General features: G+C 47.7%; 1 protein-coding gene across 1 annotated transcript; it reads right to left on the reverse strand.

The window, feature by feature from the left end:
* Positions 1 to 1,306: 1,306 nt before the first annotated feature.
* On the reverse strand, positions 1,307 to 14,187 carry Rnf114 (ring finger protein 114). The gene is made up of 6 exons (XM_003467720.5): positions 13,980 to 14,187; positions 9,596 to 9,746; positions 5,978 to 6,084; positions 5,579 to 5,693; positions 3,385 to 3,492; positions 1,307 to 2,903 (listed from the first exon to the last, which is right to left on the reverse strand). The coding sequence occupies exons 1-6, from the start codon at positions 14,120 to 14,122 to the stop codon at positions 2,838 to 2,840; spliced, it is 690 nt and encodes a 229-aa protein (XP_003467768.1). The 5' UTR covers positions 14,123 to 14,187; the 3' UTR covers positions 1,307 to 2,837.
* Between the last annotated feature and the right edge of the window lie 10,900 nt (positions 14,188 to 25,087).

Genomic DNA, 25,087 nt, shown 5'->3' on the forward strand with positions numbered 1-25,087 from the left:
CCCTCTGAATCCAAAACAATTGCTGTGACTGATTATTTGGAGACTCATTTCCTTATGCTGACATGTAGAGAGCTGGCTAGGGTATTTCCTTCTCTCCTCAATTGGCTCTAAGCATTGTAAATAAGGCCAGCCGAGGTGCTGGTATGTAATCTCTAAGGCCAACAGACAGTCTAGTTCCCTCACATAGTATTTCCATACAGGATATGAGCACAGCGGGTGTGTCCACTGGCTAGGACTCCCCAGGGAACAAGAGTTTGCATATCAGAAACCAAAGTCAGTCTCCCAAAACAAGTCTGTTGCTACCTTAATTATAGAAGTTGATCCCTCTGCATCTCTCTCACCTGGCCAGCCACCTCAAGTGCCTCATGTAATTCCCGCTATCCTCCTCACTGTCACTCATCCCTAAGCCACCATCCCCCTTTCACAAGCTAATAAATTCTGGAAAGGCGTAGGATCAAGGTCTTTGTCTGAATGTCCTCACAGGAATTGGACTTGGGACCCCTTGGCTGCCCTTAACTTGGAACATGTCTTTGTGTCTTTACTCTTGCCGTGGGCAGCATTGGTGATGTTAGACTGGAATCAACTTGCTGCGATTCCAGTGACGTCTCAATGGGATTACAAATAGCACCTTTTAGATTGTGAGGAAAACTAGAAAGAGGATTACAATACTTGGGTGACTAAACTCATTATTTGGGATTACAATAAGATGCAACTGACTTACACAAAGGTGGCCTGGCATGGATGCAGGAAATAAAAGAGGCCCAAGTGGCCTGAGCAGGCACTGTTACAGTCCACTCCAAGATGGAAGAAAACAGGGAGGGCGGTCAACTGGTGACCCTGAGCTGTCTGGGTGCAGCAAGATCCCTATGGGACCAGAGCACAATGCAGAAGCCCAGGATGGGCACAGCAGCAGCAGCAGCAGCAGTGCCCTGCACACCCCACCCCGGGGTCACCTGGCACAGGGAAGAAACCTGCATCCATGGCGCAGTACTGCCAGATATGAGCAGCAGCAAAGCGCCGAGTACAAAGCTCAAACCTGCCCCGCCGGCCCCCGGGCTGAGCTGGGTGCAACCCCCGCCCTACCAGCCCCAGGGGAGCTGCTGCTTCTGCACCTCAACAAGTCAGTCCTTGAGTCCCCAGAGCCTCCGAATGTGAACACTGGCTGGCCCTGGACGCACTTGCCAGAGCACAGCTGGCAAGGGGCAGAGCTGTGACAATAGGTGAACTTGGGACAGCAGGGGCTCAAAGTAGGCATCCAGGGTTAGACCCCAGGAAATGGCAAATGAACACAGGTGCCACAGCTTGCTGCTTGGATAAGTTATCAAATTTATTTATATTTCACCTTTCAAAACTCAAGAGCATAACAAATCTCGCCTCTGGAAAGTTCTTTTAAGAAATACATGAAGTGCACTTAAGCAATTAAGTCTCTTGGTCCTGCCAGTGAGATGGACACGCTTCTCAGCTGCCTAAAACGTGTCTGCACAAACTTCCCTCCACAGTGCTTAGATGGTCACAGCTCAGGGAGGGCGGTCAACTTTTCCAGAAGTGACAGTGACGCAGCTGACGTAACACTCTCTCCAGTGAAACACATCAAAGTGCATCGCCAAATGGCCCTGTCTTTGCTGGTTACCCGCCACCTGCAGCAAGTTCCTTCTTGGTGGGGAGGGAGGGTCCAAGCCTCCACCTGAACCTTGGATCAGAAACACCGCCTTTCAGGCTAGCGAAGTGTGACAGGAGAGAATGACTTAAATCCACTTAAATCACAAGCCTTAGACTGACAGCTTGACAATCATGAAACATGTGTAACTTCAACGCCTCACCAGATGCTGCCTCCCGCTGCGGGCTTGTCAGACAGGACAGGGCAAACAGCAGCCTCTCTGGCTGACATGGAAACCAGTGCCATAAGGAAAGCATGTGTGACAGGAAAGTAATGCTCATCTAAGTTACCAAGTAGAAAATAAAATCGCCTCCTTAGTTACCCTTCTCGTGCTCCAGCAAGCATGTATGCAAGCTCCCAAACAGAAGCAGGCAGGACTCGGCCCCCTGAAAACACATCCTCACCTGACGATCACAGACGATGCTCTCACTGCCTAGCTGACCCTGCACCTGCCGCTGCCGGAAGAGTACACCTGAACCCTGCTCAGCTACCCACGCCGCACTGAGAACAGGCGTACCTGGCTCTAATAAAGGCACCGTGCAGCATTTAAGATGAACTAGTCCATTCTAAGGATCTGCAGGTCTTAGGAAAAGATCACTAATAAAACTTCTGGTATCAGATCATGTGAAAGTTAGAACATCCACCTCAAGAGGGCAGCTGCCGCTATGCAGGTAGGTGCCGCGGCCTAGCAACAGAGGGATGGAGGGGTGGACAGGGACACCAGGGACATCTGCCCAGCCCGTCCTCTGCGATGCTATGTAACCTGGGACTGGGGTTAGGGGCCGTTTGTGCTATCCGTGATGTGGCAAAGGTCCCAGCTGGCCGAGGACCTGAGAGATTAACAGTAGGCGGGGGGGGGGGGGGGGGGGGGGAGAGCAGGCATGACAGGAGAACAGGAAGATGTGGAGAGCTGCACTGCCTTCCACAAGAGGAAGCGGGAGCTCCCAGAAGTAGCTGAGAGCCCATGAGACTGAGAGTCAAGTGACAAACAAGGTTAACAGGGAGGAAGACAACTTTGGCCACAGCCAATGGACAGCAGAGACTCGATGCCCATCAAAGTGACTGTCCCAACAGCGTGGCCAATTCCAGGGGTGTGTACAGTTAAGGAGCAGGAGTCAAAGGTTTCACACTTTAACATATAATGGAGGCTCTAGAGCACGGGAAGGACAGAGACCGCTGCTCACTGGTCGGTGATGGAGCGCCGCAACACCTGGTTCATCATGTCCTCTTCATCCACTTCGTAATCCTGAGGGTGACAGACATCCCGTCTCAGCAGCGGTTCAGGGGCAAAGGCTCACCCCGGGGTAGGAGCACAACAGCTAACTATGTAACCGGGCAAATGACCTCCCCTCTGCCAGCAGCCTCATCTTTACTGAAAACACTTCCCCCACCGTGCTGGTGGGCCCAGGCAGCAGGTCTTCTCCTGAGATATATATATATATATATCCCCAGACTTCTTTTTTTGAGACAAGGTCTTGCTAAGATTCCAGCAAACCTGCAATCCTGCTTCAGCCTCCCGGAGTGCTGCCAGTGCAGGTGTGTACCACCACGGGCCTCAAATCCCCTTCAGGCACTCTGGCTACCCCTCTGCCAAGAGCAAACACTGCAGAGAGGATGCTGAGGGACTGGAAGCCTGCACATGAGTGACAGGCTGAGCTGCTGGGCCTCTAACTCCCCTGTTGAGACAACCAACACCTGCTGTGTCCCCGGGGAGGAATCAGACTCACCACAAAAGTGTCGTACGAAAACTGGTGGCGGCGCTGGATGTGCTCTATGAAGTTGGCGCTGCGGTAGTTGGGGTCTCCCCAGGGCATCGAAGCACAGATCGGACAAACCTTCCAACAAAGAATTGAGGAGGTCTCAGGGGGCTGATGCTGAACCGGCTCCAGCCTTCTGAGGCCGGAGCCTGGACCCCTGCCAGAACCCTTTTTCTGACCCCCCGACTAGGCCTACTTACTCCTTCCCGCACCCATCAGCATCCCAGAAGACACTGCACTCTCCTGGCTCTAGCCACAAGCCCCACTGGTGTAAGCGAGGGTCAGATCTGTGGAAGCCCAGAACAGGGCCTTGCAAGCAGCACTGAAGATGGCCAAAAAGCACCAGGAAAACCAAGCAAACAATCACATGTGGGGGAAAACAAAGCCTATGTGCAGTAATGCTCACATGACAGGGTGAGGCCACAATGGTCTCATAGCAAAGGCTAACTTGGCTTTGAAGGCTGGGTGATAGGTGGTGGCATCAAGCAAATGGCTAGACCAACTGGGGTGGAAGAGTCATGCAGAGAGAAGAGGATACAGCACCCCAGCTTGGACCTGGGACCCCCTGCAGCTACAAGGGAAACAGTGGGGTGGACGAAGACTGGTGTGGAAGGGCGGAAGGCATGCCATGGAGTTCAAACAGGTAAAGACAGGCCTGAGGGAAGGCAGAAGAAAGCTTCAAGCCAAGGAGCTCTTCCATAGAGGAGCTGAACAGAGGGGCAGAAGGACAAAGGCCAAACCAGAGCCATCGCACAGGTCAGGGGAGGAGGCCGCCGAGAGGTGAAACCCAGCTGCAGAGCAGCTGAACAATGAATGGCTAGCAAAACTGGGAGTACAAACAATTCCTGACCAAATTAACCTAAATAATCTGAGGCTCTCATACACAGGGCTGAGGACAGAGCTCAGTGGTAGACCACTGTTTGGTATGTGCAAGACCTTGCATCTGGTCTTCAGCGCTGGAAATTAAACACACACATAAGCACAAAAACTAATTTGTTAAGATAGGGTCTTGTTATAGTTTGTGCTGGCCTCAAACTCAAGGTGATCCCTCCTGCTTCAACCTCCTGGAGTGCTGGGATTCTAGCTGTATCTCACCATGTCCAGCAAGCAAAAAAAAAAAAAAAAATGATATAAAGGCAAAAGAGCCAGGGATTTAGCTCAGCTGCATAAGCACCTGCCTGGCAAGTTCAAGGTCATGAGTTCAATCCCCATAGCCCTATCTTGAGGGTTGGGGATTTAGCTCAGCTACAAAGTACCTGCCTTGCAAGTACAAGGTTGTGATCTCAGGTACCGTAAGTAAATAATAAAAATTAAAAAACTATACTGGGGATCGAACTCACGACCACACATTTGCAAGGCAAGTGCTTATGCCGCTGAGCTAAATCCCCAGCCCCCCCCCCCCCGTTTTTGTACCAGCAATTAAACGTAGGACCTTGCACTTGCCAGGCAGGTGCTATGCTGCTGAGCTATATTATATCCCCAGCCCCCACAAAATCTGACCTTCTCTCTTTTTTTAGTACCAGGGATTGAACTCACGACCTCAAGTTTGCCAAGCAGACACTTACACCAATGAGCTAAACCCTCGGCCCTAAAACCTAATGTTTAAAGAAAATGTTCCTGGGCAACTCATTCAGAACCTCTCCTGTCTCTCAGGAGCTATTCCTACTTCCCATTACATTTTCCTACTCTAGAAAATAAAAATTGTTCTAAAGATAGACATTAAGGGCCAGAGATTTAGTTCAACAACGTAAGCGCCTGACTAGCAAGCGTGAGGTCACGAGTTCAATCCCTGGTACCTAAATAAAAGATATACATTGATATACACTGACATATTTAGGTGGTGACAAAGGGTCATGATCTCTGTAACTTATGCCAAAAGGTTTGGTAAGCTGAGGTAGGAAGTTAGAGGCCAGCCTAAGCTACAAAGTGAGTTTTGAGTTCAAGGCCAGCCTAAACTGTATAGTGAGACATCATCTCAAAAAAAAAAAAAAAAAAAAAAAAAAGGGGGTGTACATACTATATATAGAATATGGCTAAGCAAAAACGGCAAGCTGTTAATTTGTGAATCCAGATGAAGACGAGTACATGGGAGTTCACTGCACTGTTCCTACAATTTCTCTGTAAATTTAATTTTTTTCCAATTAAAAGTGAAAGTCCCTCTTACCACAGACTTGGGATCCGTGCTGTGAGCTACCTTGCAGTGCTCCACAAGTCCTTCCTGATCAAAGTTCTTCTCGGGACAGTAAGGGCAAGGAAAGGTGTAACGATTTGGGACGTTCCTGGAAAACAAAGAGAGACTCTGAGACCACTCCCAGGCAACTCCTCTGGTGTACCCCAACTGGAGCAAGGCCAGGACTCTCACCATCTCCACAGAACCAGGTCACGTGTGGCGGACAACAGCGCTGCTAACACTGGAAGTAACACCACATCTACACCAACCTGTACCAGCTCTGACCAGCATTAACATTTACCCCTCTACTTTTCCAAACCAGTACGCCTCAGCCCTCGAGGGACACATGGTACCCAGAAAGTGAACTTCAGGAAGAAGGTGACAGTCGTTTACCTTGGCTGAAAAGATGGGTTCATCCTGGCAGCCTTTACACCCTCCATGATGTAATTCTGGTATTTGGAGCAGGTGGCCACATGAGCCCGGATCTTAGACAGGAAGAACTTGAAAAGGAAGAATCAGAACCCTCAAGTTAGTGGAAATCTTTTACCAGGCAGAGTCCTAAAACAAGGGCAATCTACACCACCCTAAGTGACAGTCTCACCGTATTCCTAACCACCCCAGTGGGGTGAGACCCTGAGTTCTGTACACTGTCCACTAACGGCAAGGCTAACACTTTACTAGGCCAAATCACATCTACTTCCTCTTAGAGACCTGCTCCACTCAAGATATGCTCTCCATGTACAGACTTGCTCCTAATTGTTTTCTGTCTTGCATTTAGACTAACCTTCCAGCAAGCCAACAGCCACATTTCACCACGTCTGGCACTGAAAACTAATCAGTGAGGTAACAGGGACACAGGTTAGTAACCCTAACCAAACAAAGTATAAAGCACGAGGTTAGGATGAATGAAGGGGGGTGCTGGGGATTTAGCTCAGCGGCATAAGCACCTGCCTTGCAAGCAGGCGGTTGTGAGTTCGATCCCCGGTACCGGCAAAAAAAAAAAAAGAATGTTTAGGATGAATGAAGGGGGTAGGGACTAGAGAGTTGAATCCAGATCAAAAATGCTAGTCAAGTGTCCTATGCCTAAGCCACATTCCCAGCCTTTTTTTTTTCTTAACCTTTTTGAGACAGGGTCTCACCAAGCAGTTAGGTGGGCCATGAGCTCACTTTGTAACCCAGGCAACAATAATCCTCCCACTTCAGTCTCCTGAATGCTGGGATTATAGATGTGCACCACCACACCCAGCTTCCCAGCCTTTTAAAAACTATCTTGAGGGTTGGGGATTTAGCTCAGCTACAAAGTACCTGCCTTGCAAGGGCAAGGTTGTGATCTCAGGTACCAGTAAGTAAATAATAAAAATTTAAAAACTTTATCTTGAGACAGAAAATTTTATCCTGAGACTAAGTTATGCAGTCTGACCTTGCAACCTCAACCTTTTGTTCTCAGTGTAACTAAATGGGATTATAGGCAGGTACTACTATACAGGGATTAACTGATGATGCTGAAGAAACTGAAACCTGAATTAGGTCATATAAAATCTACAATGTGCTACAGAAAGTCAGATGGAGAAACAGTGTTTCACCACAGGTGCTCTCCACCCTCTCACCTCTGCAGGGCTGGGGTAGGAGCCAAGGTCTTCATGCTGAGCCATATTCCTTGACCCATACTGAGCCATATTTCTTATTCAACCTTTATTTTTATTTAAATTTGTTTTCGGTACTGGGGATCAAACTCACAATTGCACACTTGCAAGGCAGGTGCTTATGCTGCTGAGCTAAATCCTTGGCCCTCGATCTTTATTTTTCAAGACAGGATCTTGCTAAGTTGCCCAGGCTGGGCTAGTAATCTTCCTGCCTCAGCTTCCCAAAATTTTGGGATTACTGGTGTGCACTATTATCATGCATGATCTCTATGCAAAGATGGGAACTGAATGCAGGACCTCACACACGCAAAGCACATGCTGACACTTTTGCTGCTCTGGGACAGGACTCGGGTCAGACACACTGGTCAAGCTCTCCTGCTAAGGTACATGCCAGCTCAGATATGCTCTTTTCTTTTCCCATCTTAGGTGTTCTTAAAAAGTGTAAGGAATGAAGACAGGGGGAGAAAGAGAAAAATAATTTTGAGGTGTGCCACACTAAAATCACTGATTTTTTTGAGGCAAGGTCTTGAACTTACAGCACTCCTCCTCCCTCACCCTCCAAGTGCTGGGATTACGGGAGTGCACCAACATACCAGGCTTCCAACAATCACTAATCTTTTTTGTTTTGGCACTCAAGACCTTGTCCTTGCCTGGTCAATAATCATTGAAATGAAGAAAAAAAAAAAAAACATAGGGCAGGGGTAGGGGTGAGAACACCACGCATGCAAGGATGAAGCAATAGGAAATCTCTCTTAAATTTCTAGGGCCAGGGATTTCGCTCATTAGCACAAGCACCTGCCTGGCAAAAGCAAGGTCGTAAGCTTGATCTCCCCAAAAAGAATAGTTTCTAAGTAAAAGAAGCTAAGAAAAAAAATCTTATTACCTAAGCTGTGGCTTACCTTGATAACTGTCTTACCTCGGGCTCATGAACTTGTCGACCTTAAGCACTAACCAAGGTGCCCCCAATACACAGGATGGGAAGCAGCCTTACTCCGCACTGCAAAAGCTCCGCTGGGCGCCCCTAACGCTAACTCACTGTGAACGGAAGGAGGAGGCAATGCATATCTGTGCTGTGGCCACTCCCATGGCAGTGGTAAACAATGAACCTGCCACAGAAAGCTGTCCAATAAGTCAGTGAGACAGAATCTTCAGAAGTGGAAAAAGCACAAGAAATATGTATAACATGATCCCATTAGGTTGGGTGTTGTGACACAAGCCTAACCCCAGCTCTCGGAAATTTGGGGCAGGGTTACTCCAAGTTTGGCTACAGAGTTAAAGGCCAGCCTGAACTTCAGAATGTCTCAAATAAACCCCAGAAAGATCCCATTAGTTTTGTTTTTTTTTTAAATTACGTTTGCTAATACCTTTATATCCATTTACCAAAGACTAGAAGATGCTAGGCAGCCTTCTAAATGGAACTACTTTTGAAGTAATCATCTCAGGAGAACAAGCCTACAGTACTTTATATTTTTGTATGGTCTGGAATTAGTAACATTACCATGACTGAAAAAAATCAATGAGGCGATATACATTTCTTAAAATAGAAGTCAGTAATTTTCCTTTCTAGCAGCAGTTACACTTGACTCTAACAGTTTTACAATGGGTACTTTTCACATGTTAGAAATTGCTACGATTGCACATTAACTTTTATACATGGTTCCTCCCTGCCAAGTACTAAAAAATGGAACCAAACAAATTTTTTTTCTTGTGGTTTGAGACGGCCTCAGTGAGTCCAGGCTGGCCTTAAACTCACTACGTAACCCACCCTGGTCACAAACTCTCAGCTGTTCCCTCGCCTCAGCCTCCCCAGGGCTGGGATTACAGGTGCTAACCATACCCAGCTTGAACCATTAGATTTTATCCACCTAGTGACGTGGATTATGAAGACTCCCTTCCTACTTCATGCGGCAAATAAAAACCTGAGTTACTAATTTGATATTCTTTAAAAATCATGATATTTTGAAAAACTGATTACAGGAAAAAATAGGGGGGGCTGGGGATTTAGCTCAGCGGCATAAGTGCCTGCCTTGCAAGCAGGCAGTTGTGAGTTCGATCCCCGGTACCGGTAAAAAGGGAAAAGACCAAAAAAAAAAAAAAAAAAAAAACAAAAAAAAAAACTAGGGTAAGTGATCTACATGGCTTTCATAGCCAAATATACAACAGCCTAAACTACCTCATTAAAAAAAAAAAAACCCCAAACCAGTGAGGTTACAAAGATGCAAAGAGCAGGGCTGTCCCCACAGATCCAGGCATGCAAAAGTGCTATTAGTCAGTCTCCTAGTCATGCTCCAACTTCAGAGGTGATGTGGCCACGGCTTTACCCCTCGTCTCCACCAAGACACGGGCTCTGTACGGTACTCCCACATACGTTCTTACGGCAGCCATGGCAAGTAGTCCCCGTGCTCTCGATCTGCCGCTCGAGCTCCACAGCTCGGACGCCAGGTGCCAGAGCGCTGCGACACACCCCACAGACAGGTTTCTTCGGCTTCAGACATTCCTGCAGGCATGCAGAGCAAAAGCTAGAACAAGACACACAGAGAACTTCCGTCATGCATCGTGGAGACAAGATGACAAATGGGGATCAACTTTTAAAAAGACATCAATGAATAATGGATTAAAAGCTCATTCCCTATTCCCAATTCAACCCTTCTAGGACAGAAAAATTGCAATGGGGTGGGTGCGTAGAGAGGGACTGAGAAAAACACCTGGATCCATCAGAAATAAATGCAGACTACATTTCTGCATGATCTAGAGAAAGACATCACGGCTAGGGGCCCATATTTTACCGTCTGCCACTGAGGCATCTTTGGCGGGTCAGTTTTCTCTGCGAAACAGACAGGTTTCTACCTCCAGGATTGTTGGAGACAGATTATGTCTAGCAGAGTCTTCCTACAATGTGTAGCACATATAAAATGCACAATAGGGCTGGGGATTCAGCTCAGCAGCATAAGCGCCTGCCTGGCAAGCGTGAGGTCGTGAGTTCAATCCCCAGTACCGCAAAAAAAAAAAAAAAAAAAAAAAAAAAAACAGCACAATGGGAACTGCTACCATTAGGGGTAAAAGCAAAGTACTATGGGAAAATAAAGGAGGGCAGCTAGTTACAACCAAAGAACAGGGCTGGTAATCCTTCAGGCAATCTCTACCTTAGCCTCTGAAAGAATTCACCTGCAGACAAAGGGAGGGCTTATTTTAGGTCTTTAACACTTGAAATTTATAACATACTTGAGAGAGACTTCCTCTTAAGCAGTAGGGAGACACAAGATTTTATTTATTACTGGGAGTTGAACCCATGGCTCTCACAGGCTAGGCAAAAGTTCTACTACTGAGCTACAACCGCAGGCTGAGCCAGAGGCATGTTCACGATGGGGCACCAAGACCAAATCCAAGTTTCACAAAAATAACCCTGGTGAACCTGGACAAAACTGTTTGTTTTTTAGGACAGGTGGTAAGAAAAAAAAAAAAGATTAATGATAGATGAAGACAAGAGATGCAAAGCACTGCTGAGGAAAATGAGAATGAACTCAGGAAATGGTTCAGAGGCAGTCAATACGGTTTAGTAACTTCCCAATTTGGAAAAGCCAAAGATTATGTTTCTAGGCAGGTGGTGACCCTGAGACCGAGTACACAGAAAGAATGATCACAAAACATGAAAAAACTATCAGCTACTTAACCTGGTAGATTTTTCAACTTTTCTTCTGTTTTGGCTTTTTGAGACACATACTTCAGGATGGCCTTCAACTAAGTAAGTGATCAGCCTGTCTCAGCTTCCTCCATGCTGGGCTTGTAGGCATGGCCACTACACCCGAAAGTTTCAAATTTGTGGCTCAAGTGATCCTCCCAACTCAACTTTCAAATAGCTGGAACTATTTGAAAGGCCTGTCCCACCACACCTGTCTCCAAATGCTAAGATTTTAAGGCAGGATTAACAAAATCTGTCCAAAAACTCAGGACACATAATCAAAGGCAATCTTCTGCAAACTTGATGACTGTTTTCCTATCTCTTAGGAATTTCTTTCCTCTTTGTCATTAAACTAGATGTCAGTGCTGCTAGGCAAAATTCCAACTAGGCTGGGAGGTGACAGGGCCTATTCACTTACTTCTGAGAGCAAAGTAGAAAGGAAACAAAGTCATTGTGTTCATAATGGTACATTCTAGAATACAGTACACTGCATGTTCATCTCATAGTGACATATGAAGCAAGGCAACAGACTGGCTGTCTAGAAACAGGTGCCATTTTAATACTGAGACCTGATTAGGATGACAAAGATCTGAAAGCAAAACGTTCCACAAAGACGTGATGCCAACTGCAAAGGAGTGTCTGAAGGGCAGAGAGGAAGCCCCGAGGGGCTGTGGGGGGAAGGGAAGGGGCGGGGAGCAGACCCTACAAAGACAGGTGGTGAGGTGGGTGGGGCCGGGGCAGGAAGCAAAGCCTGGGGGGGGGGGCCATTGCTGTGCAGCCTCTGGCGGGCTGCGTGTGGGCAGCAGCAGCAACTCAGTGATTACTATGTGGCACAACTGGCCTATCAAAATGTTCAGAAGCCCCGTTATGTCTTGAGTTACAGCCAAACAAGTCCTCCCTCCATTAGGGGGCCACTCAGGATCCAACCTAGAGTATCTGCACTGACTACACCCCAGCCCTTTTTATTTCTCCATTTTTAATTTTGAGACAAGGTCTCACTAAGTCCTCAGGGTAGGATCCTTCTGCCTCAGCCTCTCAGGGTGTGGAATTACAGAAATGTGCCACCATGTCCTGCTTCAGCAAGTCTGCTTTTAAACTGCTTCGATGGGTTTCAGTTTCTATTTCCTCCTAATGGTTCTCCTTCAGCCTTCTAGAAACTCTACCTTGTCAAGAGTGCTGTCTGTGCAGAAACTTCCTGTCTTGGGCAGTTAGCCACCAGCCTTTCTCCAGTTTTATTTTTCAAGGTAAATACAAACATTCAGGGCTTGAATTAAAGTTTTAAAAAAAATCCAGTGTCTCACCCACATCTGCCATGATGCTCAAGTTTCCAAGCACAAGAGTTAAAAATCAAGTAGGTAGAGCACAAAGCACTTGGCTGGAGCTAAGGAAGATTTCTCCTGCCTGTATCAAGGAGCCTCCATCTGTCCTCAGAAGGGAACTGAACACTCGGAGCTCTGAGCTCTAATGAGAAACCAAGGCATGCTGAGCCCACTGCCTGTTCAGACGTTAATACCCACCCACACAGAGCCTCGCTGACCCCTCAAATCCTCCCAGTGCACAGTGCACTTGCACAACTGCTTAAACTTGATTAGTACTTATTTGTCAACAATTCGCTGGACTGTAAACTCTGAGGGCAGAATCACCTTACCTGACCCAACAATGTGCTGGAGAGGGGGCATTTGGTCGAGTGGACAGCTGGAATATAGGGTGCAGACAGTGTGATACAATGAGGGGCCAAAAGAAATGGTCCTCATTGCCCTTGTGAACCCTAAGTACTGCTCCATGAAAGGAAAAGGTAAAGGAAGCTCCAGGGAGAGAACAGAGGAAGATAATTTAACCCGGGACTTGAAGTTTGAGAGGGGTTAGTGAGAGGTAAAGATGGGGCGGTGGGAAGGTCCAGAGTAACCGACCTGCAGAGAAGTAGTCTGAAGCTCGAAGAGCTTCGTGTACCTGAAGCAGCAAGCGACAGACACTTGTGTGCAGCCAGTGGCTGCGGAGCCCTCGCCAGTGGCAAGCAGCGTTGGCTGGGTTAACAAAATAGGTGCCTTTGGTTCAGCTGGGCTGAATTAGGCATCTGAAAAGCCTGTCCCGAGTTTATCCACCTGGGTAGGCCGCCAACACCCTCCCTGATCTTGCAACAGAGACACCTGAGGGAATAACGCCCTGGGTCCCAACAAGTGCCTACTATGTCTGCTGATGGGCAAACGGGCTCCCAAGGCCTATGCCAAAGAGATGCCCACGACAAACATCGAGGATGGCCACGGAGAAAATGTTAACTCCGAGATAAAAGGTCACATCCTTATGATCTTTCGGCTGTGTGTGTGTGTGTGTGTGTGTGTGTGTGTGTGTGTGTCGACGCAAGGTTTCTTATGTGTGTGTGTGTGTGTGTGTGTCGACGCAAGGTTTCTTGTGTGTGTGTGTGTGTGTGTGTGTGTGTGTGTGTGTGTGTGCGCGCGCGCAAGGTTTCTTATTTCAATCCCCTCAACCTCAAAGCACCTGGCAGCCCAGGGCCTGTGGCGGCCCCGGTTACACCTTTCATTGTCACACTTGGTCCGCTCGCTAACAGGGTGCAGGCCATCAAAACCAGAAGGAAACCGGCCTCGTACGCCAGGAAGCCGCAGCAGCAGCGCCAGGATCCCTACCCGCCACCCCCGCGCCCTTCCGCGTCCAAGCCGGGCTGCGGAAGGAACTGCCCTTTGTTCCTCAGCCTTGTTATGTGTTTCTCCAACTTCACTGCACTGGAAACACTCACCATAGCTGACACGGGCGCCCGTGGGCCACACTTAAGGCTGCGACACTCGGGCAATTCGAGGGGAACCGTGGCTGCGCCAGGGCGGACCCCGGACCCCGCCTGGCCGCGGGCCGCTGCGACTCCGCGGTCGCTGTCGAGGAGCCCAACACGGCGGGCGCCTGCGGCCCAGGGCCGGGACGGCGCGCCGGCTCGCTCGGCGTCGGGAAAACCGGGCGGAGAGGGGAGGCCCCACGGCCGTCGGTTCTCTCGCCCCCGCCTCAGACCGGCCCGGCTCCATTTCAACCCGGACAGGCGTCCCCTCCACCCCGGCTCGCCACTTACATGTGTCCGCAGGGCACCTGCATCGGCTTCTCGTACACTTCCAAGCACACAGGGCACGTGAAGCGGGCCACGGGGTCGGGCATCAACATGGGCCCCACCAGATCCTTGAGGCCAGCCCAGGCCGTCTCCGCCACCGACGCCATCTTACCGCCGTGGACTGTCGGCCAACGTCCGCCCAGGATAAAGAGCTCGGGGGCGGGGCCTGAGCTCGGGGGCGTGGTTTCTGGAGGGCGGGACTTCCGGCGTCTCCACAACCCTAAGGCTATTGGTTCTGCTAACAACCTGATCTTCAAGAGGGTTCCTCTTCGGTTAAGCCACCATAGATTACACTTTTTTTTTTTTTTTTTTTTCAGAGATTACACTTTAACGGGAACATAAAAACAGGGTTCAGCCACCTTATGCTCGCATTCTTCACCCACAGGAACTGAGACAATAATTCCTATTGTGTAAGGAGCCACAGGCATAGTGGCTGTGTCCCAGCACATAGCAAGCTGAGGCAGGAGGACTGCTGCACGACTAGTTTGGACTGCATGGAGAGACCGTATCTCTCTCTCTCTCAAAAAAAAAAGTTTTGGGGTAACTTGTTATGTAGCAACAGATTACTAATACAACCTTATTGGACAGTTTGCTTATAATTGTTAGATTTAAAATTTTAATTTACCTTTTCTGTTTTCAAGATTTCAGGGTTGTGCTGTGCAATACTTGTGGCTATGTGAATTTAAATACATTTAAATTAAACAGCAGGGTGTCGTGGTGAATACTTAACTCAGCACTCTGGGAGCACTGGGATCAGTGTGGTTTAATCATCAGTGTTGCAAACAAAAAAAATTAGAAGTTGAAGACTTCAGTCTCATCACCCATATTTCTAGGTCGCAGTAGACAGAGTAGATCCAGAATGTTCCATCACTGAAGACAGTTCTGCTGGACAGTGCTGCTGTGAACAGCTCACTGGTGTTGGATGGGCATCTACATACAGATAAACAGGGCGGCACTTGTCAGAATGAAAAGAGGCTGAAGGTACCTTATGTAATGACCAGGGGTTAAATAAACACAGTAGATACAATTGGTGATTCCTCAAGTCCAGGACAAAGCATTTGGTCCATGTTGGTTTGCTGCTGTGTCTTTAGCTTCTAAAACAAAGGATTTGCTGCCAGGGATTTGGGAGACTGAGGCAGGAGGGTGGCCTTGAGTTTGAGGCCAGCCTGGGCTGCATAGTGAGTTCAAAGTCAGCCTGATCTACAAACTGAGACTCTGTCTCAAAAATAAACAACAACAACAACAAAAAATCCCAGAAGATTTTATTAATCTGTGTAGATCTGGAGCCAGACATGGTCGCTCATACTTATAATCCCAGCACTCAGGAAGCTGAGGCAAGAAGATTGCTCAGATACCTTGTAACTGGGGGAAAAAAAACAATCTCCTGCTTCATTTCAGGCCAGATCTCAAGATGAAAGACAAAACAAATGCAGCCACATCCTAAGGATAAACATCAGGGATTGATATTCTAAATAGGTTTTGAACAGTTTGAGGAAGTCAGAAGCTACTAATCCAACGCCCTACAGGCAAAGGCCCTGTTGCCACTTGCTAACTGCCTCGTTTTCATATTGGATCCCAATTTAATGAATCTTGATAGAATTTTAGATGCTACTAAAAAGATAGAAATATGAAATAAAAGTGACTTTTATTCCAAGAATACAGAAAAAGAACCCCTGGCCACTGAGGTCTGGCTTTCTCTCTGTGGGACACGTGGTATGGGGGCATACATGTAACAGGTTTGGGCTGGAGCCTAAGGGGCATTACTGATGCACAGGTAGCTCACTGGAATTTATTTCACACCACAGGTAAATTGCTTAGGGGCAGGGAAGGTGACCTTCAGCCTCCCAACCTCCCACCACTGCAGCGTCCCCTTTAGGGCAAAATCCTTTCATTCCCTTCTTTTTATTATTAGCAAAAAGGGTGAAGTTTTTCTTTTTTTTTCTATTTCCTGCTGATAGGGGCACCATATTGGGGGTTTAGGAGGGTCAACGGGATGATGGTTGATGCCCATGCAGAAGCTGGTGCCAGGTGTTTTAGCCAGGACAACTTTATCACTGGTGAATGCCTGCATGTTAGACTGGAAAAACAAAGAGATAAGGTGTTATGAGGAGGCAGGCCACTATCATATTTAAGGACCCAGGTGAGGTAGAAGGAAAGGTGCCTTTGATTTAGACATGTCATTATTTCAGGACTATGTTGAGGTAGAATCATTGCCATAGTGAGGTAGAATTCTAAAAAATAAGTGTGGGGTTATGAGAGGTGATTACTCCCCCATCTGAAAGGGTAAAAGTTAAGAGGGTAGGAAGGTAAGGCTTGTCTCTGGTATGCATGATGTGGGAGTCTTTAGGAAAGACTGTTAAAGAGTCCTGCTGTAAAAAGAATCATTAATAGAATGTAAGGAATTAGGAACCAAATTGGATAACAAAACATGACTTAGCCTGAGAGTTGTGGCTGTGGGGGCCTTTGTGAACAGGAGACAGGTGGGCGACAGCAGATGAGATGACCACTCAGAATGATCAGATTTAGGGTGGGAGGGCACCACTTAGCCTGAGTGATGTGAAACCAGGATGGGAGTCCAGCAACTTTGCTGTACAGGTTGTCAAGCAGACCAGGTAGGGGCTGCTCCACCTTGGCTGTAGTCCTGTGGATTTAGAACATTTGAGATAAATTAGATCTCCTGGGGATCTGGAAGGATCTGGTTTGGCCCCTCCAGAGGGTTGAGGAAGGCAGAGATCAGCATGTTGTCGGAACAAGTGTCAGAGGAAGGAGAGGACTGGGATATAGTTAATGAGAGGAGGGAGACTTTGGGGAGGAGGAAGATTGTGGAGTAAGAATGGCCTGCCAACTGTGGCCCTTCCAGAGGGAGAACCACCAGTGTCTCCTGAGATCCGCGCCATGCTGGAACTTAGGGCCCTGGGAAACCAAGCAGGCAGCCTGCCTCCCTGCTAAGCAGTAGTGAACTACTGGTGCTTGGTCTAGTCAAACATCCCACTTCCCCTACCCCACTCCCCTGTCCCCCCCCCCCCATTAGCAAATGGGAACCAGAAATCTGGGCATCTCCTGGCAGGCTGACCATAGCAAATAAGGGGGACTTCCTTCTACCATCTCTTTGAAGGCAAATATTTTTATTACTGTTTTGCCTTATTCTGATTAATGGTATTTTTCTATTCAATATTCTGTTTTGATAAGTTCTATAGTGTTCTGTATTTCATTTTATTTTGATATACGTGATTGAAAGAACAACTATTGTAAAGCTAACTAAAAATACTGTTATACCTATTACTGCTATCCCAGTAACCTGCTGTGAAGTTTTGTACCAATTTCACTACAGAGTCTCAGTTGGCTTTATTCTGTCTTGTTCTGTTGTATTTTACTACTTTCAAAATAAAAAAAATTACATTCAAGAAAAAAGAGGGAACAATAGACAGTACAGATGAAAGGATAGAATATATCAATAAACAAATAAAATTGATAGAAAAGAATTAGGTATAGTAAAACTGAAAACTATAATACTGGAAAAAAAATGAATTAAAAAAAGAATGGCCTGCTGTACATGAGTTCAAAAGGACTTAAAAAGGTAGGAGCCCGGGGAAGTTCCCTGAGCTTGGCTAAGGCTAAGGGCAGAAGCTGAGGCCAAGGTTGGTGTAGTTCTAAAGTGAGCTTTGTATGGTGTGTCTTTATGAGGCCATTTGCCTTTTCTATTTTTCCTGAGGACTGTGGATGGTTTGGGATGTGTAGGCACCAGGTGATGTGTAATCTTGAGGCTACCTGTTGAGTGATCTGAGAAATAAAGGCAGGACCATTATTTGACTGAATACCCTGAGGTAGACCAAACCTTGGGATGATTTCCTGTAATAGGACTTTAGTAACTATATCAGGTCTCTCCCTGGTTGTGGGAAAGGCTTCTATCCATCCTGAAAAGGTACAAAGGTGAGAAGATATTTGAGAGTTTTGTGGCAGGGCATGTGTGTAAAATCTATCTGCCAGTCCTGACCAGGATTGTGTCCTCGAAATTGATGGGTAGGAAAGGAAGGGGGTGCTGTGTGTCCCTGAGGAGAGGTCCTGGCACAGAGATCACAGGTGTGAGTAACCTGAAGAATGATAGCCTTGGGGCTGGGGATTTAGCTCAGTGGCATAAGCACCTGCCTTGCAAGCAGGCGGTCGTGAGTTCGATCCCCGGTACCGATAAAAAGAAAAAGACAAAAAAAAAAAAAAAAAAAAAAAAAAAGAATGATAGCCTTTAGAGAGGGGTGTGTGTCTACCGGGGCTAAGAGTTTGGATAGGGCCTGTGAGCTTATGTCGAAACAGTTGTGTAAGTCAGTGCTGATGTCTAAGGCCTGCTGATCTGGGAGAACAAGTTTTGACCTCTGGAAAATCCATCCCTGAGTGTTTTGTGTGTAACCTGGTTTATGAAGTAGCTGTAGCTTCTCTGGTGAATAATTAGGCTGAGGTAGACTGTTTGGGACTAATGGGAGAAGATGGGAAGGATAGGGCCTTTGTGCAGCTAACTAGGCCTGTGAATCTGCAAAGGCATTGCATTGGGCAATAGGAGCTTCAGAATTCTGGTGTCCTCTGCAATGAATAACTGCTGCCTGCTTTGGGAGTAGTGTGCCTCTCGGAGTTTAAGGATAAGAGGCGCATTAATGATGGGGGTTCCCTGAGAGTTGATAAAACCCTTTTTTTGCCAGATAGAGGCATGAGAGTGTAAAATGCTAAATGTATACTTTGAGTCAGTGTATATATTTCTTTTCTTTTTTTTTTTGTCTTTTTCCTTTTTATTGGTACCAGGGATCGAACTCATGACTGCCTGCTTACAAGGCAGGTGCTTATGCTGCTGAGCTAAATCCCCAGCCCCAGTGTATATATTTCTGACTTTGTCCTTTGCTAGTGTAAGAGCCCTTGTAAGGGCAATAAGTTCTGCTCTCTGGGAAGAGGTCCAGGTGGCAGTGGATTTGCCTCTATAACTTGTGACTGGTTAACTATTGCGTATCCTGCCTTCTTTTGGTTGTCTGTGTTTGTTGAACTGCCATCTATGAACCATGTGTCAAAGGCCAAGGAGAGAGGTGTGCTACTGATGTGAGGGGAAGGGGTGGGAGTCATCTATAAAAACTCCATACAGTCATGGTGAGGATGGCCCTCTGAGGTGGGAAGTAAGGTGGCTATACTAAGAGGACCACTAGTTGCAATAGAGTTGCAAGGGTCTTGAGAGAGAGCTAAGTGTACCTGTTGAAGGCGAAAAGGGGTCATCAGGGCAGGGAGCACCTTATGTGAGATAAGGTCACATAGGTGATGAGGTGAGTGTACTGTAATAGATTGCCCTAATGTAAACTTCTTAGCTTCCTGTGTCAGGAGGGCTGGAGCCCATCCTTTTACTGTGTTGTCTTACCTGTTTTGACAAGTAAGCTACTGCTTGAAAAGACCGTGAGACCCGTCCCAAGATGGCGGCACCCACATGATGGAGGGTCTCAAAATGGCGGCTGTCCCCCTCGCGAGCTGCAGCAACCATGTGGCCTGCCGAAGGCTGGAGTGCCCGAGACCTGGTATAGTGAGCAGGCGGTGAAAATGTTGATGCAGGAGAGAGACAAAGACTCCTCAGACAGGACAGATAGTTGTGGCGGAGGGAGTGAGAGGTCGGAGACTGGGGAGGAGCGCTAACAGTGGGGTCCGAGACGCCGGGAGAGTGTTCAGAGGTTTTAGGAGAATTAGGGGCCCCGGGAGAGGGAGGGGAAGCTGACTGTGCAGCAGGACATAATGGTGTAGCAGGAGCAGAAATCTGTAGTTGAGAAGGCTGCGGGGTTTGATCTGGGGGATGGGGAGGAGGGGGTGGGCGAAAGATGCGGGACCTCATCTAGTCGGTCTTGAGGACAGCAGGGGAAAGTCTGTGGCGCAGTAGAGTTAGCTAAAAATATTTGAGCAGGTGTACATGATTTAATGAGAAAAGAACATGTTCTTAGAGTGAGGAAAGCTTGTACATACAGAATTTCTGCTAACTTGTCGCCAGTGTAACAAAAGTCATATAAATTTTTGAGAATAGAGGGGTCAAACGTCCCCTCTTTGGGCCACGGGCTGCCTTTATTTTATTTTTTTAAGTTTTTTTTTTTTTTGTCTTTTTGAGACAGGGTCTCTCTCTATGCAGTTCAGGCTGGCCTTGAGCTCACTTTGTAGTCCAAGCTGGTCTCTAACTCACAACAATCCTCCTGCCTCAGCCTCCCGAGTGCTGGGATTACAGGCATGAGCCACCACGCCTGGCTCACGGGCTGCCTTTAAATTGGTAGTTTGGCCAAGCCTCCTGGCAGTAAAAGATTTTTAGTTTTTATGGTTTTCTTTAATCCAAGAGTACCCAGATTACAAACCAAGCACCCCAAAGGTGTGGTTTTTTGGGGAGAGGAAAAGGTATTTCCCATGATCGAATCACAGTCAAGTGAGCCAACGGATCGTGGCCTAAGTCAGGTCAAGTCGTCACGTGGCCTCTTAGACTGACGGTAATGAGTTCTAAAACTTATGCTTTTTAATCATCACCAAATGGCTCAAGTGGAGTCCCCGTGGAGTACAGTAACGGCTCTGCCTCGGGGCTGCCCCAGGGACATGAGAGCATTACCACAGTCCAGGGCCAGAAAGAAAGTCCGGTGTGGGCCCGGCCCAGCACGGAGTAATCTGGATAGAAATTAGCTCAGCTGCGGTAAATGAACTAGCCTGGTGGTGTTTGCAAACCAGCAGCAACAAGATGAGCAGTTCCCGAGTGTTGAGAAGTGAGGGATTAGTCCAGGATGCAGTCCAGTCCGTGAGTCGGCAGGGCACTCAGCCTAGGAGGGTCTCAGGAGTCACTTGCCCACCGTTCTGCTCAGGGAACCAACTGATAGAATTTTCGGCACGGCTAAAAAGATAGAAATATGAAATAAAAGTGGCCTTTCTTCCAAGAACTGGAGAGAGAACCCCCGACCACTGAAGTCTGGCTTTCTCTCTGCCGGACACATGGCGTGGGGCGTACATGTAACTTAGGTTTGGGGTGGAGCCTAAGGGGCATTACTGATGCACAGGTAGCTCATTGGAATTTATTTCATACCAGAGGTACATTGCCTAGGGGCGGGAAGGTGACCTTCCGCCTCCCAGCTTCCCACCGCTGCAGCGTCCCATTTAGGGCAAAATCCTTTCAAATCTTACCGGAGCGGTTATACTCATTGGTTGGCCATAGTTCTGTCCCATCTCATGCCCACCTGGCGAATTCCCATTTTTCCCCACTTTGGACCTGCTTCACCTTATGGTGTTGCTCTATATAAAATCCCTAGAGAAGGCTGGGGGTCCTGGGCAACCTACTGGGGACCCCTCTGTCTCTCAGACAGAAGCTGTATTTCTCTCAATAAATATTTTCTGCTCTTAACCTTTGTTGTTTCTAAAATTCACTCTGATTTTAGAAAACATATTCATACTGGTCATCTAGTAGGGCGGGAGTTTCTTCCTCCTGTTACAGTGAGACTCTGAAAAAACAAAATGTTGCAGAGCTGAGCAGTGTAATGGGGGAACAGATGGTTTGTGAAGGTGATGGACCAGGGCCCAGGTTTGCCTTAAACTGAGGGGGGCCCACAGCGCAGGACTTTCAAGGCTAACGCTGATGTGGTCTGCAATGAACAGGTGAACTGAGCCCCTGGCGGAGGGGTTCCTGAGAATCTGGCTCCAGGGACTCATTAGCAAAGGAGACCGGGGCTTGGGTCCTGGGTCCTGGGCCTGCAGCAAGACCTGCTACCTGTTGCTGTGTCGCCTGAACCATGTTGCTGGTTTTGTTTCTTTCTTTTGAAAGAGTCTCTGTAACTCAGGTTGGCTTTGAACTCGTGGCAACCTCTCTGCCTCAGCCTCAGCCTCAGCGTCAGAGGATTACAGGTGTGCACCATCACACCTGCCTGCTTGCTTGCTTTCCGGTACTGAAGCTTAAACACGCCTTTGGACTGAGCTACATTCTCAGCTCAAAAGTTTGCGACGGGAACTCACTAAGTTGCATACTTGCCCGTTTATCACTGCACTTACCTACACGTGGCAGAGTTAACTTCCTCGTGTATGCCTACGTTTACAGACCTGTGGGCAGATAATTTTAACTTGATTTCAGCTGGTTCTTCCAGAGTGTGCAAGCTACTAGAGAACCAGGAGGAATTCCTGCCTGCACCCCTAGGGGGCACACGAGTGCTTCACAGAACCACCTTGCCTGCAGGTGGACACGGGCTCCCTCGTTTCCTCCAGTTCTTAAGCATTTGGTATGCCTGGCCATTAGATTACTGCACTTAACCTGGAAATAAAAATATAAAGGGCAGAGCCTCAGCTTGCAAGGAGCTTTGCCAGCTTTACTGGTGTGTAAATGTCTACTTACCCAGTAATTTCTAGATGCTAGGCATCCTGCTAAAGGATATGGTCATGAATCATATCAGCATAAATGATGCAAGACCCTGCCTCAAGCAAACGAACAGAAAGGCTGCTTCTAGCTGGACTTGGTGCCACATACCTGCAGTTCCGGCAGCTGGGAGGTGGAAGCAGGGAGGTTACAAAGTCAAGTTTGTGAGCCCATCTCAAAAAAAGTTAAACAAGAGGGCTGGCGTTGTAGCTAGTAAAAAGGCACTGGATCCAACCCCAGCACAGGAACAAAGTCAGGATTTTACCATCACCAGTTTTTCCTCTAGTTTAAAGCAACTTTCATCAGTGGCTTGTTTTGTTTCACAGGGAGGCCAAGGCAAGAGGATTTCAAATTCACGGCTGGGAAATTTAGCAAGTTCCTGTCTCATAAATGAATAACTAGGCCGGGGATATAGTTCAGTGTGAAGGCTCTGGGTTCAATCCCTAGTATCAGGAAAGGAAGGGAAAGACCTCCATTCTGTGATGTAAGATTCACTCAAGGAAAGAAAAATTACATTTTACTTGAGAGATGTAAACATTTGTCTGTAAAATATTTTGTTTAAGAGGCTGGATGTGGTGGTTCAGACCAGTAATCTGAGCACTCCAGAAACTGAGGCAAGAGGATCTCAAATTTGAACACAGCCTGGGCTACATAGTGAGTTCAAGGTCAGTCTGAAAGGGGCCCAAAAAAAGATTGTATAAGAACCTAAACTGGGTGTGGAGGCTTACTCTTGTAATCCCAGCATTTGGGAGGCTGAGGCAGGAAGATCCTTGGGAGTTCCAGACCAGACTGGGTTACAGGTGAGCTCTAGGTCAGCCTGAACTGCATAGCAAGACCCTGTCTCAAACAAAAAAAGAATGTTGATAGTAATTTGTGAAGAAAATAACCCCAAAGCCTAACATCGCTGTGAACACATAAAGCCAGCTGTTCTGCGGTTGGTAGGGTGTGTGAACCCCTCTGTCAGCCTTTGGCCGGGTTATCTGCTGTCCTACTGATAAGGACATTGAGGCACAGGTGTAGGGTAGGTTGTTCAAGGTCACATACTCGGAAGTCGGTGGCGCTGGGATCTGAGCTCAGGCCCTTTTGCTCCAGAGCCTCTTGTACCTTCTGGCCGGCTGAGGGACGAAGTTGTAACAAAGTTCGTGTGGGTCTGGTTTTCCCCTGCTCCCTTCAAGATGATAGAAAGCACCAAGATGCCTGATTCCTGCCAAGGGTCCTTTGAAAACCAGTACAGTGCTGGAAGAGACTGGAGAACACCCAGAACTCTCACGGGGGCCTGGGCTGCGTGGGTCTCTAATTACAGCCCTTGGTCACAGGGACCTTTGGACTTGTGTACGGTGTAAAGGCTTTGAGTCTATTGGCAGCTGAGTTTGTATTTAGGGAAAAAGAAAAAAGTTCCTTCTTCATGCATTGTGAAGAAGCCTGATGGGCGCCAGCTTTGGGCTCCACACTGCCTTTTCTCGGGTTACAGCCTCCCTGGTGCCTGCTTCTGCCTGGGGGAGCCTGAAAGGCTGCAGTGCTCTGGGAGCCAGGTGGGGTCCTTGGCCGCCAGCTGTGTAACCAGGAGTCTAACCAGCCATGGGTAAGATTTTCAGTGCACTTATTCCCTTCTAGGCACTGGGTGAAGTTTCTCTCCAGCATTATCTGGTTTGTAGTGCAAAATAGCCTCATTGGGAAGGGCCTGCAATGAGCCCCATTTTACAGATGGGGAGACTGAGGCTTAGGCAATGCCACGTACAGTCCAATGTGAGTGCATACTCATAACCATGATGATGCAGGCCTGAGAATGTAGGTTGTATTAGTTAGGGGTTGGACACAGAACAATTAGAATCAGGATATGGAGCTTATGATATTTTTATAATGGTCACTGGGAGTTAACACAAGAAAATGCAGGATTCCATCTAAAACACCAAAGACATAGAATATTTAGTCAAGGCTTGAATCCCACAGCAATGTTTTACATGAGTCCAGATGAAAACCCAGAGCTCATGACAATGCCTCCCACGAGTCCATCTGGAGGTTCAGAGCCCACAAGAAGGAGTCACGCCAGTCTCTTTACGGATCTGTGCTGGGAAGGCCCAAGAGTCAGCGGTGGAAGCCAAAATGTCTATGCCAGCAGGATGAAGGAGCTGTGCTGGTGGGATGAGAGTTCTATGCTGGAGCCAAGAAGTCACACTCATACAAAGACCAGGGTATCCTGAAAGACACCACGGCCATCCTCAGCGACACAGAGGCCCCGAGCTCCTCCTCCGACAAGCACAGTCCAGTACATGCCAGGAAGCAGCGTGACGAGTTCATCCTGGAGACCAAGTGGCGCACGTCTTCCCCTCCGGAGCCAGGAAACACTACTCTACGTGAGGACCAAAGCTTTTCCAAGAGAACCAACGGCTCAAACAGCAACTCGTAGGAGAACCCACAATACAATAATGCCTCAACACTGTAACACCCTCCTTCTCCTTCTCCACCTATTTATGCTGGCAACTTTCCTCAGGTGGAGCATCTTCACTTAGTGCCATGCTGAAGTAAATGCAGCTGGCGTTAAGTTGACCACCAGTTCTTAATCCATAGCATAGGTCGTTTGTTTTTTTTCTTTTTTGTCTTTTGAGACAGTCTCACTATGCAGTTCAGGCTGGCCTTGAGCTCACTTTGTAGCCCAGGCTGGTCTCAAACTTGCAACAATTTTCCTGCCTCCGCC

Source organism: Cavia porcellus, unplaced genomic scaffold, assembly GCF_034190915.1.
Source record: "Cavia porcellus strain 051 isolate PalLab524CR breed Dunkin Hartley unplaced genomic scaffold, mCavPor4.1 scaffold_5, whole genome shotgun sequence".
NCBI classification, from domain to species: Eukaryota; Metazoa; Chordata; class Mammalia; order Rodentia; family Caviidae; genus Cavia; species Cavia porcellus.

What these genes read in the sequence shown, in the direction of transcription:
- Rnf114 (XM_003467720.5), bottom strand. Translation starts at nt 14,122, where the DNA reads ATGGCGTCGGTGGCGGAGACGGCCTGGGCTGGCCTCAAGGATCTGGTG. An exon ending in AACCCATCTTTTCAGCCAAG is followed by an intron (nt 5,694 to 5,977) that starts GTAAACGACTGT and finishes TTTGTTTTCCAG; the next exon opens with GAACGTCCCAAATCGTTACA. An exon ending in GCACGGATCCCAAGTCTGTG is followed by an intron (nt 3,493 to 5,578) that starts GTAAGAGGGACT and finishes CTTTGTTGGAAG; the next exon opens with GTTTGTCCGATCTGTGCTTC.